General features: G+C 36.8%; 1 protein-coding gene across 1 annotated transcript; it reads left to right on the forward strand.

Moving 5' to 3' along the window:
* The first annotated feature begins 206 nt into the window (after nucleotides 1–206).
* On the forward strand, nucleotides 207–4,359 carry LOC122009478 (alpha,alpha-trehalose-phosphate synthase [UDP-forming] 6-like). The gene is made up of 3 exons (XM_042565660.1): nucleotides 207–2,542; nucleotides 2,622–2,895; nucleotides 3,843–4,359. Exons 1-3 carry the CDS (start codon nucleotides 540–542, stop codon nucleotides 4,155–4,157), a joined length of 2,592 nt encoding a protein of 863 aa, XP_042421594.1. The 5' UTR covers nucleotides 207–539; the 3' UTR covers nucleotides 4,158–4,359.
* Nucleotides 4,360–27,915: the final 23,556 nt, after the last annotated feature.

A 27,915-nucleotide genomic window follows, 5' to 3' on the forward strand; every position in this document is an offset into this window, starting at 1 on the left:
GGGCATATGAGTCATTTAATATCTCAATTATTTCGCCTCGGTTCAAATTGGTCGGATGCAAAGTAACTTACCCAGAGTGCGACTGGATGCCGGTCGGCGGGGCCCGGCTCGGACGTGAAGAGAATTCGAGTCGCTGTCACCTGTGTCCGGGTGACTTTTCTGTCTGCTGCTGCGCTCTCGCGTCAATATAAAAGGGGGCAGCATCTCCGAGGAGAGACAAAGGCAGTTCAACCAACATTTTCCTTCAATTTTGCTTTGTTTTTCTCTGTTTGTTCTCTTGTTTGGAGCTCGAGATCGAATGGTTTTGGAGATTCTGCGCTTTTGATTGCCATTTTGGGTTTCTCGCTGCGCTTTTTTAGAGATTTCTATGGCAAATTGAGAGCGGTTTTGTCGAGAAATGTCTCGTCTTTGTAGTTTTTGAGCGTGCGGATTTGGGAGCTCTGATGTGGTGGCTGGGAGTTTGATTGTGCTTGCTACTAGCGTCGATCGAGGGTTTGGGGAGGCGGAAGGATTGCTTTGAGCTCAAATTGCTGGAAAAAATGGCGTCGAGGTCGTACTCGAACCTCCTCGAGCTTGCCTCAGGGGAGCCGGCCTCGATCAGCCAGATCCGGCGGCGGATCCCTCGCGTGATGACCGTTGCCGGCATCATCTCCGACTTCGATTCGGACTCCGACTCCGACGGCTCCTCCTCGGCCCCCTCTTCCCCCAGAGACCGCACCATCGTCGTCGCCAACCAGCTTCCCATCAGCGCCCGCCGCCGCACCGACGGGCGAGGATGGGAGTTCTCCTGGGACAAGGACTCCCTCCTCCTCCAGCTCAAGGATGCAATCGGTGACCGCGGAGCCGACATGGAGTTCGTGTATGTCGGCTGCCTCCGGGATGAGATCCCTGCCGCCGACCAAGACGAGGTCAGTCAGGTCCTCCTTGAGACATTCAAGTGCGTGCCGGCGTTCCTGCCGCCGGACCTCCTTGCCCGATACTACCACGGCTTCTGCAAGCAACAGCTGTGGCCCCTCTTCCACTACATGCTGCCCCTCTCCCCTGACCTTGGCGGCCGCTTCGACCGCTCCTTGTGGCAGGCCTACGTCTCGGCCAACAAGATCTTCGCCGACAAGATCCTCGAAGTTATCAACCCAGACGACGACTTCGTCTGGGTGCACGACTACCACCTTATGGTCCTTCCCACCTTCCTCCGCAAACGCTTCAACCGCGTCAAGCTTGGATTTTTCCTCCACAGCCCCTTTCCCTCCTCTGAAATCTATAAGACGCTCCCCGTCCGTGAAGAGCTCCTCCGCTCTCTCCTCAACTCCGATCTCATCGGCTTCCATACCTTCGACTACGCTCGCCATTTCCTCTCCTGCTGCGGTCGCATGCTTGGCCTCTCCTACGAGTCCAAACGTGGCTACATTGGGCTCGAGTACTACGGCCGCACCGTCAGCATAAAGATCCTCCCCGTTGGCATCCACCTAGACCAGCTCAAGTCTGTGCTCAGCCTTCCGGAGACTGAGAAGAAGGTCCAGGAGCTTGTGGAGCAGTTCTTAGACAAGGGACGAGTCATGGTCCTCGGCGTCGACGATATGGATATCTTTAAAGGCATCAGCTTGAAGCTTCTGGCCATGGAGGAGCTGCTCAAGCAGCACCAAGAGTGGCGGGGAAAGATAGTCTTGGTCCAGATAGCAAATCCAGCAAGAGGACGAGGCAAGGGAGTGAAGGAAGTCCAAGCAGAGAGCTTCGCGACAATGAAGCGCATCAACGAGGCCTACGGCGAGCCACCGGGCTACGAGCCCATCATCCTCATCGATGAGCCGCTTCCGTTCTCCCATCGCATAGCTTACTACGTCGTGGCGGAGTGCTGCCTGGTCACCGCCGTGAGAGACGGCATGAACCTTATACCTTATGAATACATCATTTCCAGACAGGGCAACCAGCAATTAGACAATGTCTTGGGTTTGGCCTCACCGGCGCAAAAGAAGAGCATGTTAGTAATATCCGAGTTCATTGGTTGCTCTCCATCTCTGAGCGGAGCTGTCCGTGTCAATCCATGGAACACTGAAGCTGTGGCTGACGCCATGGTCAATGCTCTGGAGATGAAAGAGCAGGAGAAGCAATTCCGACATGAGAAGCACTACAAATACGTGAGCTCACACGATGTAGGCTACTGGGCAAACAGCTTCTTGCAGGATCTGCAGAGGACCTGCAGAGATCATTCGACGAGGAGGAACTGGGGAATTGGCTTTGGATTGGGATTCAGAGTGGTTGCTCTCGATACTAACTTCAGAAAGCTTGCAATGGAGCACATCGTGTCAGCCTACAAGAGAACAAGAACAAGAGCCATCCTTTTGGACTACGATGGCACATTGATGCCCCAGGCATCGATTGACAAGAGACCCAGCACGAAATCGATTGAGATTTTGAACACTCTGTGCTCTGACAAGAACAATGTGGTGTTCCTTGTGAGTGCGAGAAGCCGTGCCACTTTAGGCCATTGGTTTGCTCCTTGTGAGAACTTGGGTGTTGCTGCAGAACATGGCTATTTCTTCAGGTTTGTGGCCCTTCCAATGAATTCTTCCATTTTGAACCAAAGTGAAATTAGCATGGCAATGACATTAGTTTGCCTTCAGGTTGAAGAGGGATGCAGGGTGGGAAACTTGTGTTCCAGTGGCAGATTTTAACTGGAAACAGATTGCCGATCCCGTGATGAGTTTGTACATGGAAACAACAGATGGTTCCATGATAGATGACAAGGAAACCATGCTTGTTTGGTCATACGAGGATGCGGATCCTGATTTTGGATCTTGTCAGGCTAAAGAACTTCTTGATCATCTGGAGAGTGTGCTAGCCAATGAGCCTGTATCAGTAAAGAGTGGTCAGCATATAGTGGAGGTCAAACCACAGGTAAGATGCTTGTTTAGTTTAAAATATATGTTTCAGTTATCATAATCTCCAAATTTGAGCTATTATGAAGTTTTTTTCCTGTAATTGTATGTTTACATTAATGTTAGCTTAGATTAAACTATATGCTTGTTGGAGGTCAAGCGACAGGTAAGATGCTTGTTTAGTTTAAATCCATGTTTCAGTTATCATAATCTCCAAATTTGAGCTTTATGAAGTTTCTGTCTGTAATTGTATGCATATATTAATGCTGGATTAGATTAAGATATATGCGTGTAGTTGTTGGAGGTCAAACCACAGGTTAAGATGTTTGCTTAGTTTAAAATATATGTTTCAGTTATCATAATCTCCAAATTCGAGCTATTTTGAAGTTTTCTCCTGTAATTGTATGCATATATTAATGTTGGATTACATTAAAATATATGCTTGTTGGAGGTCAAACCACAGGTTAGATGCTTGTTTATTTTAAATATATGTTTCAGTTATCATAATCTCCAAATTTGAGATATTATGAAGTTTTTGTTTGTAATTGTATGCTTATATTAATGTTGGATTAGATTACCACAAAGCCAAAGAACTCCACCTGTTAAGAAAGATTCATTGCGTTTAGGTCATGACTGCATTAGGAGAAAGCATGATAAGAGCCAAGAGAGCGAAAAAAACAATTTCAGAACTAGGAAAATAGTAAAAGAAATAGGAAGAATAGGTGGTTTCAGTCTCAAGAGTTGATTATGATAGTGTTACCATAACTCTAGAAGCTTAAGCATTTAGGGAGGATTCAGTTTTATCTATTTTTTATTTCGCAACTCAAGAACATGGTCTAACAAGCTACTTTATCATACTTACAAGTTGGTAGCAAGAATGCTAAACCACAAAAGAGCTGTTTGATATTTTCTTTCTTGAGCAAACAGGCACGCAATTAACGATGAAATTGTTGATAATTCTTTCAGGGTGTGAGTAAGGGTTTGGTGGCTCGGCGCCTTCTTTCGACAATGCAAGAGAGGGGCTTAACACCAGACTTTGTTTTGTGCATTGGAGACGACAGGTCTGATGAAGACATGTTTGAGGTGATCACAACTTCCATACCAAGCACTTCTTCCCTCACCCCCACAACTGAAGTGTTTGCCTGCACTGTGGGTCAGAAGCCAAGCAAAGCGAAGTATTACTTAGACGACACAGCCGAGATTGTTAGGCTGATGCAAGGACTGGCTACCGTCTCCGAGCAAGCACTGAGAACCCAGCAAAATGGCCAGATTGATACTTGAACAAATTTGGGGCAACATTTTTTTGTTCTACGAGACAAACTTATTGTGATCAGTATTGTTCTTTTTAGTAGGTATTTGATTGCAGTTTAAGGAAGATCTTCAGTTAATGTTTTGTTGTGTAATATTTAGGTTGGTGCTTGATCTCCATGTCAGAGACAAAGATGAAATATATGGCCATGTTGTTGCTGGATTGCCTATTCAAGTTTTGATTTCTTGTTTGAAACTGAACTTTCATCAAGGTGATTTGTGATGCAAAAGGTGATAATGCTCATCCTAAGTGCCTCTCCAGAGACGCTGAGGGGGAAAAAACAATACTAACAAAGTCAAATTTTACTTGGTTCGGAGCATGTGACGATTCCTACTCCAAGTCCTACAATCGTCGATCGCATTCGTTGGTCAATCACTATCAGTTCGAATAATGTGTTACACGTATTGAGTATTAGAACTGAAATAATTGTTACTAACAAACAGAAAGAAAATTGGAATTTTCATTCTTCAAACTTCCGAGCAGTTTTTTAGTGTCGTTGGAGCCTTTTCGAAGCAACACATGAGAATGAAACTTGTAGCAGATGATGTTCTGAAGCTGCTGGTCGAAGGCCTTTATATAAGTCCATTCCGAGCGCCTAGAGTCCCTCCTGGGCGCCTGGACCGTGTTGATGTGGCGAGATTTCGTCGAAACTTGATCCGTCAAGTTTATCCACTTCCAGGCGCCCGAACCTCCTCCGGACGCCTGGACCATTGACGTGGGTTCGGCCAGTCGTCGCGCTCTAACTCAACTTCTGGGTAACTTTTATGGTCCGGGTGCCATGACCAACCCCGGGCTCTCGGACCTTCTTTTTCACCCTTTACTTACCTGCAAAAAAGAGTTACTCTAGGCATAAAAATTATCTTCTAAAACGTAGTTAGCACATTAAAAATATGATAGTAGTAGTAATTATATCTTGTCTCTTCGAGATCAAAATCTAATCAAGGTCTCAGCTTAGGTTTCCCAAATAGACCTAAGTTGGACCGACGCCTACAGTTCTCTCAATCGAAAACACATCCTCACTAGATCTCTCCTCCAGTTACTTATCTCCACTTACCAATTATAGTCGCTTGATTTTATCTTTGACCCACCAGGTCTTCCCACTAGTTGTCAGGTCCCGTAGACCCAATTGGACTTCTATGGTTGTCAGGTCTCACGAAACCAACTGAACTTTCTGCCAAATATAGGGTCCTGTGGACCTATCTGGACTTCGCACCAACTATCAAGTCCCGCGAACCTAGCTAGATTTTAGTATGGTGTTAGGTCCTTTAGATCCGTCAACTCCTACACACTTGGTAAAGGAATTAGACCATAAAACACTTTAACTTTAAACCACTTGTCATCCATCAAAACTTGAGTTAGATCATTGTGCAAATTCCACTAACAATCTTCCTCTTTTTGATGTAATGACAACCTGGGTTAAAGTTAGAATAAATAATATTGAAAAATAATATGTAAAATGTAAACAAATGATCTAAGTTAGTTTTACATTTATTTATTTAATCAAATTTGTTTGTTATTTTTCTACATTAACCCTTAACCTCCCCCTTTGGCATTCATAAAAAAAACTAAGGTAAAAGAAAGACAAGCATAAGATATAAAGCCCATGGTTAATGCATAAATATATAGGAAAGTAACCACTTCATATATCTTAGATTGAGGTAGAGATTTGAAGTAATTTGTAAATATTTTTAAGTGCATTTTCTAAGTAAGATATTTGGCATAGCTATTTTTTTAAAAAAAAACTTTCAAGAAAATTTCTTCGAAATTTCTAAATAAATTTTTTCAAAAGTTGCTGAATTAACTTTTTTTTTAATTTTTGGAAAAAAATTTCCAAAAAATTCTTAAAAAATTTCGAGATAAATATTTGCAATGAAAATATTTTCTAAAAAGTTTTCAAAATGTTTGTCATAGAAAAAAACTTTCAAAGTAAGCTTGTCAAAAATAATTTTATTGAAAAATTTTTCGAGTAAAAGTAATTTCAAAAAAAAAATTCAAGGTAATTTTAAAGAGATTTTTTTTAAAAAAAAATCTAATAAAGATTTTCAAAGGGAGAAATATTTTCAAAATAATTTTAAAGAGAGTTTTCTAATCAAAATTTTCAAAGTAATGTTTAAAGAAAGAAAATCAAAATTTTAAAATTTCTGATAAATGATTAGGTCCTCCCTTGAATTTGATATTATTATTTAACACAAGAAACACATAATAACTAAAGTGAAAGATAAGTAATATCAAACATAATGTGATAAGTGAAATAAAACATCTAGTAACTAACATGATAATCAAATAACAGCAAGTCAGGAAAACATAACAGAAACTGAACTACTGAGAAGACGAGGAAGAAGGGTCGGAATCCCAAGATCATAACTGTAGAAATTAATGACAAAGAAAAAGAGTAGACATCTTTATTTTTATGAATCAAAAGATAAAGAGTACAAGGCCTTATATAGTTAATTACAAGAAAAAATCTAAAGAAAAAAATCTAAACAAACCCTAAACTGAAAAGGTAAAAGACTAAATTGCCCTCAAGTCTATAAACAAATAATTCTAATAAATTATATAATCTAACATCCCCCCTCAAACTCACGATGCTACAGCTAGAAGCATTGAGAGTTTGTCAAATAAAAACTGGAAGTGTGAAGCGGAGTGAGCCTTGGTAAACATATCAGCTATCTGTAGTGAGAAAGAAACAAAAGGTAGTGTGATAGTGCCAAGCTGTAGATAATGACGAGTAAAATGACAATCTATCTCAATATGCTTCGTTCTCTCATGAAAAACTGTATTGTACGCAATCTGAATAGCACTCTGATTATCACAATGAAGAGCAGTAGGTTTTTGAAGAAAAACTCTCATATCTGCAAGCAACCAACGTAGTCAAATAATCTCACAAGTGGCGGTAGCTATGGCACGATACTCAGCTTTTGTGGAGGATCTAGAAATAACATCTTGCTTCTTGCTCTTCCAAGAGATAAGAGAATCTCCAAGAAAAATACAGAAGCCGATGGTCGACTTACGATCCGTAAGATCACCCACCCAATCAGCATCAGAATATGCACAAAGTGCTAACGAGGAAGTAGAAGGGAATAAAAGACTCTGAAATTGAGTTCCCCGAAGATACCGAAGAATACAAAGAACAGCAGCTCAATGAATTGTGGTCGGTGCAGTGACAAACTGACTAACCACATGTATAACATATGCAATATCAGGACGAGTCACAGTGAGATACACCAAGCTCCCCACAACTGTACGGTAGAGATTATGATCAGGCAAAGGAGAACCATCTGAAGAAGAGTACCTAGCATTAGTCTCAAGTGAAGTATCAACTACCCTGTTGTCAGTGAGATGTACACGCTCAAATAGATCAGCTATGTACTTTAACTGAGACAAAAGATAGCCTTTAGGTGAAGAGGCAATCTCGATCCCCAAAAAATAGCGTAATAATCCCAAGTCTTTCATAGCAAAACAATGAGCTAATTCAAACGTCAAGGACTCAATTCCATTAAAATCATCACCGGTAATTATCATGTCATCCACATATAAAGACAAAAGTATACGACCTGTACGTGTACTCTTGACAAATAAAGTTGAATCATGATTACTGGAAGGAAAGCCAAGTGAGGTAATCACCGTGGAGAACTTCGCAAACCAAGCACGTGGCGCTTGTTTGAGTCCATAGAGAGCTTTGCGAAGCCTGCAAACTTCACCAGATCGGTGAGAAACTCCAGGAGGAGGCATCATATATATACACTTCTTCTTGAAGATCACCATTCAAGAAAGCATTTTTGACATCCATCTGAGATATTTTCCATTGACGAACAGAAGCAACAACAATCAACATACGAACAGTGGTCATTTTAGCAACAGGAGCAAAAGTTTTCTCATAATCCATGCCATATTCTTGAGAGTAACCTTTAGCAACAAGACGAGCTTTATACCTTTCGATAGAACCATCAGATTTAGTTTTGATCTTATAGACCCAATGAGAACCAATGACGCATTTTCTTGGTGGTAGAGGTACCAAATCCCAAGTATGAGTATGATGCAGAGCAGTTAATTCCTCGTCCATAGCATTCTGCCAAAGAAGATTACCAACAGCTTCTCTATAGGACAAAGGCTCAGAAAGACGATAAATAGAGGCAACAAAAGAAGCAAAGGAAGTGGAATAACAAGAATAAGCAAAATCAGGTAGTCTAGTAGACTTACGAGGACGTGTAGACCGACGAATAGGATTGTCCGCAATCTCTTGAGGTGATGGAACAGGCGTAGGAGGGGGAGGTGGAGCTGGAGCTGGAGCTGGAGCTGGTGTCTCGAGAATACCAGATTCAATGAAGCTGTCATGTGGAAGAGTAGCCATGGGGGAGGCTTCGTCGGTGTCGGTACTGAAGGGATCAATACGAATAAGATCTGCATGAGTCATGTCATGTGATAGAAGAGGTATAGAGAAGAAAGGAATATGCTCAAGAAACACAACATGACGAGAGACATATAATTTTTTACTGACTGGATCAAAACAACGATATCCCTTTTGACCAACACCATAACCAAAGAAGACACACAAAGCAGACTTAGAGGACAATTTATCACGCTCGATGTGTGGTCGAAGAACAAAACAGGTACAACAAAAAACACGTAAGAGGAATAATCAGGAGCATGACCATACAATTTTTGAAAAGGAGACAAACCCGAATTGTGAGAAGTTGGAATCCTATTAATTACATGAGTAGCAGTAAGAACTACTTCTCCCTAAAAAATATTAGGAATATCTATAGACAATAAGAAAGAACGGGTTGTCTCAACAAGGTGTCTATGTTTTCTCTCTGCAATCCCATTTTGTTCAAGTGTTTCTCGACATGATGTTTGATGTATAGTACCTTCTGATGCAAGTAAGTGAGAAAAAGTATTGGAAGTGTATTCATCCCCCAAATCACAACGAAAACACTTGATAACTGCTGAATGTTGAGTTTTGACAAGAGCTTTAAAGTTATTGAAGATGGTAAGATAATCAGATCTGTATTTCATAATATAAATCCAAGTATAACGAGTGCAATCATCAATAAAAGAAACATAATATCTTGATCCCCCTTTTGTAGTAATAGGAGAAGGCTCCCACACATCAGAATGAATAAGATCAAAAGGATTAGGAGAAAAAGATAGACTTTTATTGAAAGGTAGTGCAGAAAATTTTGCTAGTTTACAACCACTACAATCTAAAATATCATGACTTTTTAAAGTTCCTAATACTCCAGATGAAGCTAAAAATTGTAAACGAGAGGCTGAAACATGACCTAGACGAGTATGCCACAAATAAAAATCAGAAGAAGAACGACTCAATCAGAAAGATGACAAATTGATACTAGAAGCTGCAACATCTGGTACTTGAAGCTTATCTAAAACATAGAGTCCCCCTTGCCTACGACCTATCCCAATCACCTTCTGAGATTGCGGGTCCTGCACATAACAATTGGATGAGAAAAAAGAGATTAAATATCTAGACTTAGACAATTGACTAACAGAAATAAGATTAAGTGTAAGACTAGGAATAAAATAGACATTGGGAAGAGATAAGCAAGTTGTAGCAACAGAACCAACACCTAATAATGGCATCGGAGTACCATCAACCGTTATAACTGATACAGATGAATTAGAAGATAAGGAGATAAAAGATGACAAGTTAGGTGACATATGATGAGAGGCTCCAGATGTTGGAGTGTATACTAAAAGCCTAGCTTTTGTAAACATTTATTTGTTAAAATAAAAGAATCACATTGGTCAAAATCTGTATTTATTTATTAAATGTAATTGTTCAATTAATTTATATAGTATACAACATGGAGTGTGGTGTCACACTCAGAAGATCATGTTGTCGGTTCTCTATAAATTATAAACAGTTGCTCGCGACTAAGATAGAAAGGAACAAACTATCAGTATAGTCGTAGTGTAATTAAGTATTAGTTTATCTTGACTAATAAATTACACTGATACACTTTAAGTGTATTGCGTAGGATCATTTAGGTATATTCTTTTTGTACTGACTTAGTAAAAGAACTAGACCTTAGTTATTATGCAAGTGTGTGCTCTTAATTCTAATATAATAACAAGCACATATATTTAATATTTATTTCTTTAACTTATCAAAGGGTGATGTTTAGCTCGATAAATCAATATACCCGATAAGTTGAGAAATGATATTACTTATAGTGTGTGTTGATTATAGAAGGAATCTGTGTCCTAGTTATCTAGGTTGAGAATGTCCCCAAGAGGAGCTCATAAGGATTGTCATGTTAAATCCTGCAGGTGGACCTAGTCCAATATGACAATAAAGTTGAGTGGTACTACTCTTGGAGCTAGATATTAATTAAGTGAGTTGTCAGTAACTTACTTAATTAGTGAACATTCGTAATCTTAAACACAGGGAGACTAACACACTCATGATAAAAAGGAGCCCATAATGTAATTTGAAATTGGTGCGGTAGTGCGGTAATAACTCTCTAGTGGAATGAGTTATTATCGATGAACTTGAGTTGTGTGTTCGGGGCAAACACGGGATACTCAAGCTCATCGAAAGGTCAAAACCAATTTCTCCTCTAGGTCCCTATCGTAGCCTCATTATAGCCTCAAGTCCATCCAAATGTAAGACTCTTCTTGGTGTCCAAGAAGTGGGCCGGTCCAATGCTTGGTGACCAAGCAAGGGTCGGCCACATCCTCTCCTATAGGGGCCGACCCTTTGCTTGGTGACCAAGCATGAAGGGGCCGGCCACAATAATTCAAAAAGGGAGGGTTGTTTTGAATTTTTAAAATCTTCTCTTTGTAGAAAACTATAAGTTTTAAAAGAGAGATTTTAATTTTCAAAACTTTCCTTATTTGAATTAGGCCACATGTTTAAATAGAGAGTTTAAAAGATTTTAAAACTTTCCTTTTTTAACCATCCTCATGGTTTAAGAAAAAAAAAGGAAAAGAAATTTTAAAATTTAAATTTTCTATCACCATGTTAAAAAAGGAAATTTTATAAGAGAAGTTTTAAATTTTAAAACATGGTTTTAATTTTTAGAACTTTCCTTTTTTAACTCTTACTTTAGGAAAAAGAGTTTGTAAAATTTTATAAGAATTTTTCTTGTAAAATTTTATATAAAAATTATTTATTTCTTTCTCTTGTGGGGGCCGGCCAACCTTGCTTGGTGCCCAAGCAAGGTGGCCGGCCATATTAAAATAATAAAATCATCATCCAATTAATTTTGGTGATTGATTCAATCAAGAGGAAAGAAAATAAAAAATAAAAGGGAAAAGGAAAAACTCTTGGATGATTTTATTTTTTGTAAAAAGTTTTTCCTTATTTGCCTTGGGCAAGTAATATAAAAGAAGGGGTGAGGGGACTTCATGAGATACAACTCTTATTCTTTTGCTTGGGTGATCTCTTATGGTCGGCCCTCTCCCTTCTCCCTTTCCCTTTGCTCTCTTCTCCTTGGTGGTGGTGGTGGCCGAATTCTAGAGGAAGAGGAAGGACTCTTTTGGGTGGTGTTCATCTTGGAGGATCGTCGCCCACACGACATCCAAGGTGAGGCGAGGAATACGGCAAAAGATCTCGAGGTCATTAGCTTACAAAGAGAAGGTATAACTAGTAGTTTTCTTCCGCATCATACTAGTTATTTTCTTTGTAAGAATTCTAAATACAAGAGGCAATTAGATCTAGTTTAATCGAATTTATTTTTCAATTTTGTGTTTTCTTCTTTTTCGGATTTGTGATTCGATTGTTCTTTTTGGTTAACCTAGAGTTATTTAAGGAAATAAATATTAGCTTTCCTTAAAAGGCTTTGTCTAGGCGGTGGTGGTTGCTCCCATATCCAAGAAGGCCATGTGCCTCGCCATGCAGTCCTGGAAGCTAATTTTGAAAATTAATATTTATGGAATTAATAACTTAGGTAGATTTGAATCAATAGTGTTAAGTTCCGCTTACGATTCAAATCTAAACCATTAAGAACAAATAAGTTAAATTTGGAATCAATGATGTTAAGTTCCGTCTGCGATTCCTTATTTAACTTCTAAAGAACACAATAGGTTATTTAAGGAAAGGTTCGACACTTGTACAAAAATTTTTGTACAGTGGAACCGATACGTTTTCCTAGGATTAACCAATACCAGAATCTAAGATCCATAAAGAGGAAGATATACCTGATGCACTAGAGGATGACAAACCTATATGAGAAGAAGCAGACATGACAGAGAGCTGTGAAGCAAGGAATTGTTGAAACTACTCAAGCATATGCGGATCTAAAGAGGGGGCAGCCACTGCATTAACAGACTGTGGTTGATTACTAGATTTCCATGAAGCATTCTGATGTTGCAATGGTGGGGGTTGAGATCTTTGCTGCTGATATTGTTGTTGCGGTGATCGTTTCTGCTGCTGCGGTTGTTTACCTTTGTTCAATAGTAATGGCCATTGAGACTTCCAATGTCCTTTTTCTTTGCAATAAGCACACTCATCAATAGAAACCTTCGAAGTCAACATACTTTGATTATGCGGCATAGACCGCTGTGGTGTTGCAAAAATAGATGGTGTAGATGACGCAATAGTCTTCTTATCAACCTGAGACTTAAGGCGAATCTCCTCAGCTAGCAATTCATGTACTACAGAATCAACAGAAGGGAGAGGACTACGATGTAAAATTGTTCCACGCAATCCTTCAAAGTCATCGCGAAGAGCCATCAAGAACTGGACCAGACGTTGTTCTTCTCTACGAGTAACATAAGCCGGGAATGCTCGCAATTCTGAGGATTCTATGAGTGCTAACTGATCCCATAGTTCTGACATGGCAGAATAAAAATCTTGGATGCCCATATCTTGTTGTCGAAGCGCGCGGATATCAGCTTCCAATTGATATTGTTTGGCAAAGTTAGACTGCGTGTATAATCTTGCTAGATGATCCCAAACCTCTTTGGCTGTCTCGTACTTAGCCAATTGAGCACCAATGGAGTGTGAAACAGAATTATTGATTCACGTAATAATCTTCGCATTATCGGTCTCCCAAATATCTAATGACTTTGCATAATCATCAGCATTGATGTCCGTAGATTGAACTCGCACACCTGAAATATATCCCCACATAGATTTTCCTCGCAAAAAATTTTTCATAACATATCCCCAATACGAATAATGTTTTCCATCCAATCGGATACTGATCGATTGAAGCGAATCTTCTGTGCGACCACTCATGATGATAGAACAAATTGTGTTCAAGAATAATCGAACACCAAACAAAACCAAGTATTGCAAAAATAAAAGGAACCCAATCAAAACTGTACGATCCGCGAAAATTATGGATCAAATTAACAATGATTCAATCAAATTATCAAAAAGATAGAAATAAAGGCTCTGATACCATGTAAAAATTAACGACAAAGAAAAAGAGTAGCCATCTTTATTTTTATGAATCAAAAGATAAAGAGTACAAAGCCTTATATAGTTAATTACAAGAAAAAGTCTAAAGAAAAAAATCTAAACAAACCCTAAACTGAAAAGGTAAAAGACTAAATTGTCCTCAAGTCTATAAACAAATAATTCTAATAAATTATATAATCTAACAATAACATGCCCATCAATTCAGTATGACAAGTTTGCCCCTCCTCTCGAAGATCGGAAACATCCTGTTGAAGACCGAAGACCTCCTATCGAAGACGCGTCATAGACGCCTCAAGTCCAATAACTCTGTCATCTAAAGCACGAGGGACTGGAGGTGGGGGCAATCCAAAAAGATTAGCCATGGGACCATGTATATCTACCTCCTCTCCTGGAGCTGGGTCAGGCTAAACTGGGTTGTGGGGTCAGGCGACAGCTGGACTACGGGATTAGGCTGATGTTGAGCATCTCTCCTCCAAGATAGGACACCCTAATAATCTATATGGACACCAACTAAGGACAGGTTCCTAGCTAGCTCCTACTATGTCAAACTCATTTATGATGCTGACATCACCCATGGTGACATCAATACCTAATGACGCTAAGTAGGAGGTTAAGATATAACAATAAGATGTATGAACCTGCCAGCTAGTGGTAATACTTGCTCAATAAATGATGATATGAAAGATATGCAACTGATATCTATATCTAGCCTCTGACATAATGCATAAAGAATAAATGAATGAAATGGACGTATCATGGCTACATCGCAGGTAGTTAGAAGTAGAATGCACGTGACTAGAACCTTACAGAGGACATAGTCCTTGCACTAATAGAAAAATCACTTTTTCTTCGACACAAGTTACTTCGTTAATTAGTAATTTTAAAGTAGTATATAATAAACAACTTCGATAATAATATTGCAGAAGTAAAAAAGCATATTTTACTTTGTATTTTAAAAAACTGCGGGCTTCATTTTTTTTAAGTATATTACTTCCATATAATGTATTTGATGAAGTAAAAAGATATTTTTAAATTTATAATTTATAGATGCTGAAGTCAAAAAGATGAATCGAATAATTTTACCTTACTCCGAACAAAATACTTAGCACCCAAAACCCAAAATACTTAGCGCGCAACGCGTTCTTTTCTCTAACCTAGCGGCCTCGGTTCTTTTTTCCCGATCTCTTCCCCTAGAGAAGGAAAGCGGTAGCGTGGGTGATGCAGCCACTGCCTCTCCCTCTCTCCGCCTCTTCCGCTTCCGTAGACCATTAGTGCTTTTGTACTTTGTCCTTGCTGGATCCGCTACCTCAAATACAATCGCACCACCTGAATCTGGTTCTGGTTGTCACAAATCGAGATAGTTAATCGGTAGGGTAGGTTGTTTCTTGCTCTTTTCCTCTAGGGAGGGGGTTAAAAGAGTGTTGTTGTTGTTGTGGTTTTTTTTTCGGATTACATAATAGGGATCATCGTGTTTATCCCCTTTGTGTTCGAGTAAAGAAAAAAAAAATTTGTCCCCCAAAAGTTGTGTATTCCCTGTCTTCTTTTTCTTGGCAACTCAAATAGTGGATTTAATTATTCCACCCAGCTTGTCAATTGACGTGAGAGTTATCGAACCTCGTTAGTACAATAATATTTATCTGGCTACATGCTTTTCTTTTAAGACTTAAGCTTGGCATACATACTTCTAAGCAATTAAGTGCGAAATACTCGATCGATCAGAATATAGTGAGATTCATTCCCTGAAACTCACAAATCAGAGTGAATGCCAATTTTCTTCTATATTGCATTATTTATCTTTACTATGAGGGGGAGCATATGCATTTTTGTATTTATTTTTAGATGACATTTATTGTTTATTCTATTGCTCAAAGCCCAAATTTTGCCAAGCGCATTAGCTATCCTTGCATATATGTACTCTTTTGTCTCGAATACTCAACTATTTCAAATGCTAATCCTTGCATATATGTACTCTTTTGTCTCGAATACTCAACTATTTCAAATGCTAATCTAATGTTTCTTACATGTATTGCATGAGAATTCAAGATGGAGAGTCAACCGCTTAGACTCTGTGGCATTGGACATCTGTTGACTGAATTCTTACTTGATACAAGGGTTCCAAGAGTAAAAGTTATCTATCCTTAGCCTCACCGCGTGGTGAAAGTCCCTCCCATGTTAGATTGTGTTGATGGTTTAGACTCCAAGGCAAAGTGCTGAGTTACAGCCATCTTCGAAATTGAAAAAAAAAAGTCTTTTTGTTTGGTGGATATTTCCTTTAATTTTTTAATGTTACAAAGGTTTTTTGTTTAGAGTCTCTTGTTCATGATTATTCTTGTGCTTGCCATAAACTTTGAACATGGACAAGTTATTTTTTGTAATATCATTGTAGTTGGTTCCACAAGTGAAGATGCATCTTCTTGATCTGTGCTTGTTAGTGGTATCACAACCATAATGCCAACATTAGGTGTAATGGACTTACTATTTCCTAAATTGTAGAAGAGGGGGAAACCTCAACCATTTGCTCTTTCGGATATACCTAGTTAGCACAATAAGTTCAAGGATATTGAAAAAACATTACCTATGGCATGCAAGTATATCTACTCCCATGTTGTTAGATTGATGAATGAACCGGAGAGCATATACATAAAGTTTGAGGACACTATGTTTAGATGCCCTAAAAGAATATGGTTGCTAAGAGAAGCTATCTTTATGGAGATGAGAGAGATAGGTGTCTGTCATATTTTGGTTTACATTGGGTATATTTGTTTGTATATTTCTTATTTTATTTAGAAGTACTTGTCCATACTATGAAACATTTATAACCAAGTTATGTAATATTTCAGCGCAGTCACCTCTACAAATGTTTGAGGGAAGAAGATAGGCTAAAAATATTTCATTTGTAGATCCTAGCAACATACCTACATGTCCACTTGACAAAAATGGTTATGACTTATCACAACATATTGCTAACTAGTTGGAAGCAATGTGTAGAGATAGCATGTGCCTCATCCCATATAACACTGGGTAAGATTTTATTTATTTATCGATTCTTATTACATATTAGTCAATATTATATGTTTATTTTTGTAGGTACCATTGGATCTTGACTGTCGCTAATGAAGATAAAAATATGATATATTTATTAGACTCTATGTCTAATAGAATCTGAGACAATGCATGGAAAATTATAGTGATCAAATATGCAGTAGATTATGTTGATTTTGAATGTATTCACTTATAAATGTGAAAAAAATAACTTTTTTACTTTTTAAAATGTAGTGGGGTCAAGATGTACAATACCTCGAAGGGTACTGATAAAGCATCAGATTTTAAGCAATTGACGGTATGTATTGTACATATGTATTAAGACATGAATAGATAGTTCTTATTATTTGGATTATAATCGTTGCATTATTTTTTTGATTACATTATAGGGTATTCTAAAACAAAGTGATTTTGTTGAATGTGAATATTATGCGATGAGGTATATGAAAGAAATAGTTGAATGTGAAAATCCACCGTTGGAGAAGATGGTGAGTTTCTTCTTTATGCTAAATAATGGATGTGATGAGTTCCAATACAAATTTTCTTTGTTTAGTTCCTTAGCCCATGGATAACTAAGCAAACCAAATTGTAATATGTATTACTAGATCCTTGCCTAGAAACGCTCTGTATCTTGCAAATATATTTACAATCATAAAGGAGAAATGCCACGTTAAACATAGTTCCAATACTAATCTGATGAGGAAGCGATTCATTAGATACATAAGTGTCCATCATGCTTTGTTGTCCATGCATATGCTTGTCCATATTAGCTCTATTAAAATTGTTGCATGCATCTGCTTGTCTATTCTATTTTTATGTGCTTTGTTTTTTCTTTTTTAATTGTGTTATTTAAGATCATTATAACTCTTATATGGGGTTGGAGAATATTTAGGTTCTTTATGACATATGATCAGTTTAGTTATTTCGTTTTGGGTATTCGTTTACATAAAAATTTGCAAGAACAATCAAAAATCAAAATTACAAGCAATCTCAATATGATGAAGTTAGAAGTGAATATAGTAAATTCATCTACTTGTATGTAGGTGCCTAAATGAGTTGTGTATGTTTGGATAAATATTTTATTTTACATTATGGATTTTTGGATATATGTACTTGTGGATACACTTTTGGCTTGTGGATATATTTTTTGGTTATACTTATGGATATATACTACAATCAATTACTTTATCAATAATGTAAACTAGGAAGTAACATAATACCAAATACTTTAATAAATAAAAATTATGACGAAGTTATAGAATATATTTACTTCGTCAATCAATATAAATTGTGAAGTTACATATCATCTATTATTTCAGCACGTTAAATAACTAATAAAGTAAAAGATATTTTTTTTATTCAGCAATCAATGTAAACTGTAAAGTTATATATCATCGATTACTTTGGCACTTTACAAAACAAACGAAGTAAAAGATGCTTTTTTACTTCAGTATCGATCCAACTCTGAACCGGTTTTGCCTCCTTGAACCGGTCAAAGACTTCGCTTTTTTCTTAGATAAGACTTCGGTGATAAGACGAAGTAAAATAGTACCCTATTACTTTATATGCGTCTACTTCGGTAATTATCTATCTACGACTTCTGTGAATATACGAAGTAAATCAAGGAAATTCTACTAGTGTAGATCCTAAGGGTGACAAATCTAAACTGGTCACAGTTGATACACGTTGTCCCCCCAAAAAATATGAGTATATCGTATCAAGTATGTGAATAAGGATTACCAAATGGCAGATCACTATAGGGGTAGCACAAAAAAGGGCACACAGAGGGTCATAATCCTAAAAAGTCTCTAATGATAGTAGGTGATAATGTAATGTTCATACTAGCTATCCTAGTGGTGTAGGCAATATCATTAACTTTAACTAAGTTGGTATACAGTTTAGCATATAGACCTATATTTATGGAACTAGAGCAATATACTAAACTCTGTAATTTATAATAGTCAATGACCTCTATGCAGGAAATGCATGATCGCATGAAGAAATGTCTATCTAGAAAGCAATAAAACATATGTAATGGAAGCAAATCTAATCCTAAGTTCGTCTATTGGAAACCTAGGGTCTATACTAAGAATTGAAGGACCAACACTAGTATTTGACCTTTTCCTAATTAACAAATAAAAAATTCTAAAAATAAAATTCTAAATTAAAAAAAAGTTTAAGTTTAAAATATTACCGACGCATCGTAAATATTTATAAAGAAGTGAGGATCTCGGTTGATCCGCAGCAGCGCGGCTTGAAAACCGGAGGAGACAAAAGTTTAAAATTTAGTTTTTCCAAGTTTTTTTTAAGAGTTCAAATGAAGAACTCAAAAAAAAAAAAAAAAAATCGGAATGAGGCAAGTATAAGAGGCGCCCGCTAGCCCCCTTATATAGAGGTTGGTTTGGGAGCCAAGATTGTGTCCAGGTGCTTAGATCACGCAGCTGAGCAGGGCGCTTGGAGCCCCATACTGGGGGCTCCCCTAGCGAAACCAAGGGTGGGTTTTGCAGGGGTGCTTCGATGGCATCCAGGCATCCGGGTTCGAGATTTTAACCTTTTTTGGGGCTAAAATAAATTTAAAAAAATTATTAAAAATTAATTAAGGTGTTAAAAAATTAATTTAAGTTATGAAAAAAAATTAATTATGTTATTTAAAAATTAATTTAAGTTAAGAGATTAATTAAGTTGAAAAATTAATTAAGTTTAAAATTAATTTAATTTAAGAAATTAATTTAAGTTGAAAAATTAATTAATTAATTTGTTTAAAAATTAATTTAATTTAATAAATTAATTTAAGTTGAAAATTTAATTAATTTAAAAATTAATTAATTAATTAAGTTGTTTAAAAATTAATTTAAGTTTAAAAAATAATTTAAGAAAAAGTAATTAATTTAAAAATTAATTAATTAAGTTGTTTAAAAATTAATTTAAGTTAAAAAGTTAATTAATTTAAACATTAATTAATTAGGTTGTTTAAAAATTAATTTAAGTTAAAAATAAAGCTGAGTTTAAAAATATTCATCTAAAATTGATGCTTAAATCTCTAACCTTTAGTTACTAATTAGCTATACAGAAAATAACAGTTTTCACTTGGCTATTCAAATTAAGTAATATTGTCCAATTAGATATTTGCTGAAAAAGGACTACTTAACTTATCAATAAGCATCTGAAGTCTAGGTAAAAAGCCTACGCATCTCACGTCATTATATGTTTTTGAATTCACAATCAAGTTAAACCTAGTGTGTTTATAAGATGCTCGATTCCTAGTTCTATATAATCATGCTTTCTATGAGTTCGATCTAGACTAAGATCAAAATAATTTTGAAATGATAAAAAAAAAATTTAGAAGAAGTAAATAATTTTCCTAGAATTTAAAAATTAACCAAATAAATATTCTTCCCCTTAATCTAGGGTCTTAGTTTTCAAGTACAAACTATATAATTATAATTATTTGCAAGTAAGTTTAAAGGAATTAATTATTGAATTTTAGATTAATTAATTAAAATTAATCATAATTTAATTCTACTTTATTTAATTTATTATGATTTAATTTAACCTTATTTATCTCACCAGTCTAAGTTTTCAAGCAAAGGGATCATATGATTTTATGAGATGAGTTAAATTGAATTTCAGGGTTTGGTTTAACTTGTGTTAGATTCAAGTTTAGCTTTGAGTTCAACAAACATGTATTTTTTGGATAAACTTCTAAGTTGTGGTGAGTCACCTAGACATCATTAGAGCAACTACACTTTAAAAAATTTTCAAATAGTCCCGCTCACAGAACTTAGTACAAAACTTTGGTCTAATCAGCTAGGATTAGTAAGATGTAGCTTCAGTTAGTTTCACTAAGACAAATACATCAGATCAAAGACATATCTTCCTAGACATACATAAACAGAGTTTTCTTAACATACTATCATCTAAAACTTCTCCAGTGTTGTTTGCCAGGAGAAACTTTTATCCCTATTTAAGCTAGTCTTAATTATCTAACTGGGTAAACTATTATTTTTTGAGGTGCCAACTAATTTGGTGTCTCCTCCTGAATTGAATTTAGATTTAAGTTTTAAGTTTATGTCGATTCTTTTTATAGTTATAATAAACTTGATTGTAATTCGAATTTAAATTAACTTTGTAGTTATTTGATTTAAATTTAGTTTTTTATTTGAATTTGATTTGTTTGATTTTTTTTATATTTTGGGTTTGTATTAGTTGGTTTAGTTTGATTTGTTTTTAGGTGATTAATTTAATTTTTAGGCACATAAAATTGATTGAGTTCTACTTGCGTGGTTAAACACACTTTCGGAACTCAGGCTTTGGTTTAATTCTTAGTTTGAGTGATTAGAGATATGAAGGTATTATTAGTTGAGTTAGACTTGTATCCACCCCCAAATTTATTATATACAACTCATTGAGATCCAAGTATTATGTCTAGGTATTTGGATCTAGTTGTAAATTTTTCTAATAATTCTCTTAAATTAGTTATTTCAATTTTCAATTTAGTGTTTTCTTCCTCAAGTCTTTTGACTTGAGTTGGGTTAGAGGTTTTTGTTTGAGAGTAAATTATTCCTTAAGGTGTTGTTTTTTCTTAAGGAGTATGTTATTTTATTTTTCAGATTTTATTAATTTTTTATTCAGACATGCAATTATTCTAAAAAATTTAGCAGTTAAGATAGAAGATACCTTGTTCGAACCTTCGAAAATAAGTGTGGACTCGTGGCTTGATTCGTCTTTGGACTCGTCATCTTATTCTGACTCACTTTCTAATTCCCACGATTTGTCTTTGGACTCATCATCTTATTCCGACTCGCTTTCTAATTCCAATCCAGATGTTATTAGCGTGAGGTAGTTGTGATGCTTGTGATCTTCGACGTCCGATTCTTCCGAAGACGATTCATCCCACGTCGCCTTGAGTGCCTTCTTTCTTTTGGTTGTCTTGGGTTTATCCTCTTTCATTTTTGGACACTTGTACTTGTAGTATCCTTTCTTGTTACACCTATAACATGTGATCTTTGCCTTCGTGTCATTTGATTTGATCACCTTTTGTAGGTCCTTCTTCGTGAAGTTGTTCTGTTTTCTAGTGAATATTTTTCTGGCTATGTTCACTAGTTGTTCTTTGTCGGCTTTTGAGTTAGATTCAGATTCTGGCTCCGATTTGTTCTTGTTCTTGGCTTCTTTTAAGGAACCTACAAAAAGTTCAATATCTTTCTCGACCAGCTTAGAGTTAGTATATTCGTGGAGTTCAAGTTCACAAAATAACTCATTTAGTTTTAATTTATTTAAGTTCCTTGAAACTTTATAGGCATCTACTATAAATGACTACAGTGCATTTCAAGGAAAAGAGTTCAAGGAATACCTGATTACATCCTTGTTCTCTAATTGGTGATCGATTAGGTGGAGCCTATTCAGAATGTCTTTGATTCTTGCATGTAGCTGAGTAGTTGTTTCTCCATCCTATATTTTAATATCAAATAAATTATTTATAATACGTCATGCTTCGTTAACTTTACATCACTTGTGCCTTCATGTAGTTCGATTAGTTTGTCCTAGAGCTCCTTAGTGTTCTCAAATGGGTCGACGCGGTTCAGTTCTCCTTAGTAAGTTCACATTGGATTGTGTTTGTTGCTTTCGAGTCGATCTGGGCCTTTTTCTTTTCTTCTAGATTCCATCTTTCCGAGTCGACCTGTACTTTTGTTGCTTCGTCTACCAGCGCCTTGTATTCTCATAAGATGGTGAACCACTGATCGATGTTAGTCTTCAAGTACACCTACATTCGCTTCTTCCAATATGGAAAGTCACTCCCGTTGGAGAGCGGGAGACGAATGAAGATGTATCCTTCATTTTGGGTCATTTAAAGAACCTTGTACACAAACAAGAAAAAGAAAGAAATCCCAAGACAAGGTCTTGGATCAGCAGTGTGGGAGATAATAAAGATATTAACACTTGATTGGTGTTGCACCAATTCAGAGTAGTTTACAATGGAAAAATTTATTCAAAGAAGTAATTGTACCAATTTAGATTATATCGAAAAAGCTTAAAATCGAAAAAGAAATATTTAAATTAAGTTTGAAAATCACCCTTTGCCTGATTGGTGGTTGCACAAATTCAGAGTGGTACCCGCTCTAATATCACTTGTTGGATCGTAGAGATGCTAGACGCCGGGGGTTGAATAGCATTTGTTGAAAATCGTGAGTTAAAACGAGTTACACAGTAGAAAAAAGAAAACAAGAAATAACGCTAACAAACCAAGTTTTACTTGGTTCAGAGCCTATGATGATTCCTATTCCAAGGCCTACAATCGTCGATTGCTTTCGTTGAGCAATCACTATCAATTCAAATAATATGTTATAAGTGTTGAGTACAAGAACTGAAATCATTGTTACCGATAAATAGAAAGAAAATTAAAATCTTTCATTCTTCGAACTTCGGAGTAGCCTTTCGATGTCGTCGGAGCCTTTTCGGAATAGCACGCAAGAATGAAACTTATAGCAGATGATGTTCTGAAGCTGCTAGTCGAAGGCCTTTATATAGGCCCATTCCGGGCACCTAGAGTCCCTCCCGGGCGCCTGAACTGTGCTGATATGGCGAGCTCTCGTCGAAACTTGATACGTCAAGTTTATCCACTTTCGGGCACCCGAGCCTCCTTTGGGCGCTTGGACCGTTGGCATGGGTTCGACCAGTAGTTGAGCTCCAACTCAGCTTCTGGGTAACTTTTTTGGTCCGGGTGCTATGACCATCTTCAAGCGCCCAGACCGCCCGGGTGCCTGGCCAGGCACCCGCAGACTAACTTGGTCTGGGCACTCGGACCCTCTTTTTCAGACTTTACTTACATGCAAAAAAGAGTTAGTCTGGACATAAAAATTATCCTGCAAAACAAAGTTAGCACATTAAAAATGTGATAGTAGTAGTAATTAAATCCTGTCTCCTCAAGACCAGGATCTAGTCAAGGTCTCAGCTTAGGTTTTCCAAATGGATCTAAGCTGTACCGATGCCTACAGTTCCCTCAACCGGGAACGCATCCTCACTAGATATCTCCTCTAGTTGCTTACCTCCATTTACCAACTATAGTTGCTTGACTTTGTCTTTGTCCCACTAGGTTTTCCTGCCAATTGTCAGGTTCGGTGGACCCAATTAGATTTCGCCTTGTTATCAGGTCCCGCAGATCCAACCAGATTTTCCGCCAGATATCAGATCCCACGAACCTATCTAGACTTCGCACCAGCTATCAGGTCCTATAGACCTAACTGAATTTTAGCCTGATGTCAGGTCCTTCAGATCAAAATCTGAGTAATTAGACTACAAAATGCTCTAACTTTAAATCACTTGTTATTCATCAAAATTTGAATTAGATCATTAGTGTAAATTGCACCAACACATTGTCCATCCCAAAGCCTTATGGAAGGGAGGTAAATCAAGGTATTAAGCATCCTCCTAGGTGGGAGGAATTTATTCACTAAGGGAATAAACCATAAGGGTGTGTTTGGTTTAAGGTTATCATCGATAACCTTGGTTATCTCTCTAAGGTTATCATTGATAATCCTATTTTGGTTAGGTAATGACATATTCAAAGTAATGAAGGAAGTCCGCCACATCACTAAAACGTTAACAACAGGGGGAATATGATCATAGGTGGTTTTGATGATTCTAGGATTAACAAAAATATATTCCCAAAATTATCCCCCATCCATGTCTTGTTCCTTGCAAGCGCTGCGACCTCTCCAAATCGAGAAGCACTGAAAGGTGCTCGACATCATCAGCATGCAAACCTACATGGATGACGGTGATGGAGAGGAAAACGGATGTGACTTTCCATTCAACACATATTTAAATGGCTCTCGACTGTTGGATCGAGTCACATGTGAGAGGGGGGGGGGGTGAATCATGTGTCTTAAAAACTTTTCGAAAATTAAGTACACAGTGGAAAATTAAAGCGGAATGAGAACACAAGAAAAACGGGAGGTTTTACTTGGTTCGGAACCTTCAGCGACTCCTACTCTAAGACCCAGGTCACGTGGACCTATCGATGGATAATCCACTAAAAATCTCTTCTGGTACCTCCAAAAGAGAGAATTGAGTACAAAAAAGATTGGTGAAGTGCAACAAACTACACTTCCCATTTATAGAAATTAAGTACAATAAAAATGTTACTGACACTTAGGATCAAAGTGACTTGTTCGTGTATCGATGTTGGTATGCCGCCCGCGATCAGAAGTCCTTGGAATAGTCATAGGGTGCAGCAGCTTCTCAGCAGAGTTGCAGTAGGAATCTGGAGCAGCCAGAACTTCAAATGGATACGTATTAGCTTGTATAAGTGTTGTTTCTTGAACCATGCACAAACAAGGCTTATATAGGTTGTGGAAGGCGCCTTCAACCTCTTCCAAGGCTCCTCCACAAGCAAACATTGTCCCCCTTGTTGGAGTGTATACTAAAAGTCTAACTTTTGTATAAACATTTATAAGAATCACATTGGTCAAGTGTCTACATTTATATATACCAAATGTAGATGTTCAATTAATTTATATTGTAGATAACATTGTGTGTGGTGTCACACATAGAAGATCGTGTTATCGGTTCTTTATAAATTATAAATAGTAGCTCACGACTGAGATGGAAAGGAACAAACCATCGGAAAAGTCGTAATGTAATTAGGTATTAGTTTATCTTGACTAATAAATTACACTGATACACTCCAAGTGTATTGAGTAGGACAATTTTAGGTAAGTTCTTTTTGTACTGACTTTATAAAAGAACTACACCTTAGTTATTATGGAAGTGTGTGCTCTTAATCCTAATATAATAACAAACACATATATTTAGTATTTATTTCTTTGACTTATCAATGGGTGAGATTTAGTTCGATAAATCAATAAGCCCGATAAGTTGGGAAATGATATTACTTATAGTGTGTGTTGTTGATTATAGAAGGAAATTGTGTCCTAGTAATCTAGGTTGAGAATGAGTCCAAAAGCAGCTCATAAGGATTGTCATGTTAAACCCTACAGGTGGACTTAGTCTGACATAACGATAAGGTTGAGTGGTACTACTCTTGGACTAAGATATTAATTAAGTTGTCAGTAACTCATTTAATTAGTGGACATTCATTATCTTAAACACAGGAAGACTAACACACTCATAATAAGAAGGAGCCTAAAATTTAATTTGGGATTGGTGCGGTAGTTCAATAATAGTTTTTTAGTAGAATGAATTATTATTGATGAAATGAAGTTATGTGTTCGGGGCGAACACGGGATGCTTAATTTCATCGGGAGACCAAAACCAATTCCTCCTCTCGGTCCCTATCGTAGCCTCTTGTATATAGAGATTTATACCCACCACATACCCACTTCTTACCCACCTTTATACCCATCCTATTGGGGCCGACCAAGCAAGCTTGGAACCTAAGCTTGGGCCGGCCAAGTAAATAGGATGAGTTGAGTTGGTGTGGCCGACCCTAGCTTGAACCCAAGCTTGGTGTGGCCGACCACATCATATTAAAAAGGGATTTTTATTAAAATTATTTCTTATGTGGATATCATGGTTTTAAAAGAGAGTTTAAAATTTAAATCTTTCCTTTTATAGCATTCTACAAAGGATTAAGAAAAGATTTGAAATTTTTCCTTATTTGTAGATTAAAAGGTGGATTTTAATTTTAAGAAAACTTTCCTTTTTTAACCATGTTCATGATTTAAAAGAGAGTTTAAAAATTAAATATTTCTTTTATAAATCTTCTACAAGAGCTTAAGAAAAGATTTGATATCTTTTCTTATTTGTAGATTGAAGAGATTTTAATTTTTAGAGATAACTTTCTTTTTATCCACATGTTTAAAAGAAAGATTTTAATTTATAAAATTCCTTTTTATAAACCACCATGAAGGGAAAAATTATTGGAAATTTTTTTTATAAATTTCTAGAAACAAATTAGAAAGTTTTAATTCTTGTGTTAATTAAAACTCTCCTTGTTTATAGCTTAATAGGTGGTCGGCCATTGTAATTGAGAAAAGGAATTTGATTTTAATTAATTAAAATTTTCCTTTTCATGGGAAAAGAATTAAGGAAGTTTTTTATTTAAATTTCCTTATTTGCCAAGATCAAGGATTATAAAAGAGTGGGTAGAGGTGCCTTCATGACTAACGACTCTATTCTATTTTCCTCTCTTTTTCTCCTTGGTGGCCGGCTCTAGCTTCTCACTCTTCTCTTCTTCTTGTGGCCGGCGACAACTTCTCTAGGAGCTTGGTTGGTGGCCGGATTTTACTTGAGGAAGAAGAAGAAGGAGGAGGTTTTGTTTCCTAGCATCCCTTGAAGCTTGGTGGTGGCCGAACCTCATCCTTTCATGGAGTCTTTGTGGTGGCCGAATCTTACTTGGAGAAGAAGGTGGTTTAGGTGGATTCTCATCTCGGTAGATCGTTGCCCACACAACGTCCGGGATAAGAAGAGGAATACGGTAGAATATCAAGAGGTTATTTGCTTACAAAGAAAGGTATAACTAGTAATTGTTTTCCGCATCATACTAGTTTTCTTTGTATAGTTATTTTTGGAAATACCAAATACAAGAGGCATATGATTCTAGAGTTTTCAGATTGTTTCAAATTTGTGTTTTCTTTGTTTTTGAATTTGTGATTCGATTGTTCTTTTTAGTTAACCTAGAGTTATTAAGGAAATTAAATATTAGCTTTCCTTAAAAAGCTTTGTCTAGGCGGTGGTGGTTGTTCCCATATCCAAGAAGGTCATGTGCTTTGCCATGCAGTCCTGGAAGTCAATTTTGGAAATTAATATTTAATTGAATTAATAACATAGGTGGATTTGAATCAATAGTATTAAGTTCCACTTGCGATTCAAATCTAAACCATTAAGAACAGATAAGTTAAATTTAGAATCAATGATGTTAAGTTCCGTCTACGATTCCTAATTTAACTTCTAAAGAACACAATAGGTTATTTAAGGAAAGGTTCGACACTTGTACAAAATTTTTGTACAGTGAAGCCGATACGATTTTCCTAGGACTAACCAACACCCCTATCTTCGATGATGATAAAATCTGCAAACTGTAAGTTTTATCCACTGGAAGGAGCCTTCAAAGTACTTCAAGGCACCTTCAAAGTAAGCTCAAGGCGCCTTCCACTGCTTGAAGGTGCCTCCAACTGCTGGTCTAACACAACAATTTTCCGAAGACCATAACTTTTGACTCCGAACTCGAAATCAAGATCTGTCAGTTGCTACGCGTGCAGAATTCGAAGGTCTACATTTTTCTCTACAACATAGAGTTCGAAAAATATATTCATGAATATTTTATAAAGATTTATGAG

The sequence above is a fragment of the Zingiber officinale genome, chromosome 8A (genome assembly GCF_018446385.1).
Source record: "Zingiber officinale cultivar Zhangliang chromosome 8A, Zo_v1.1, whole genome shotgun sequence".
Lineage (NCBI taxonomy): Eukaryota > Viridiplantae > Streptophyta > Magnoliopsida > Zingiberales > Zingiberaceae > Zingiber > Zingiber officinale.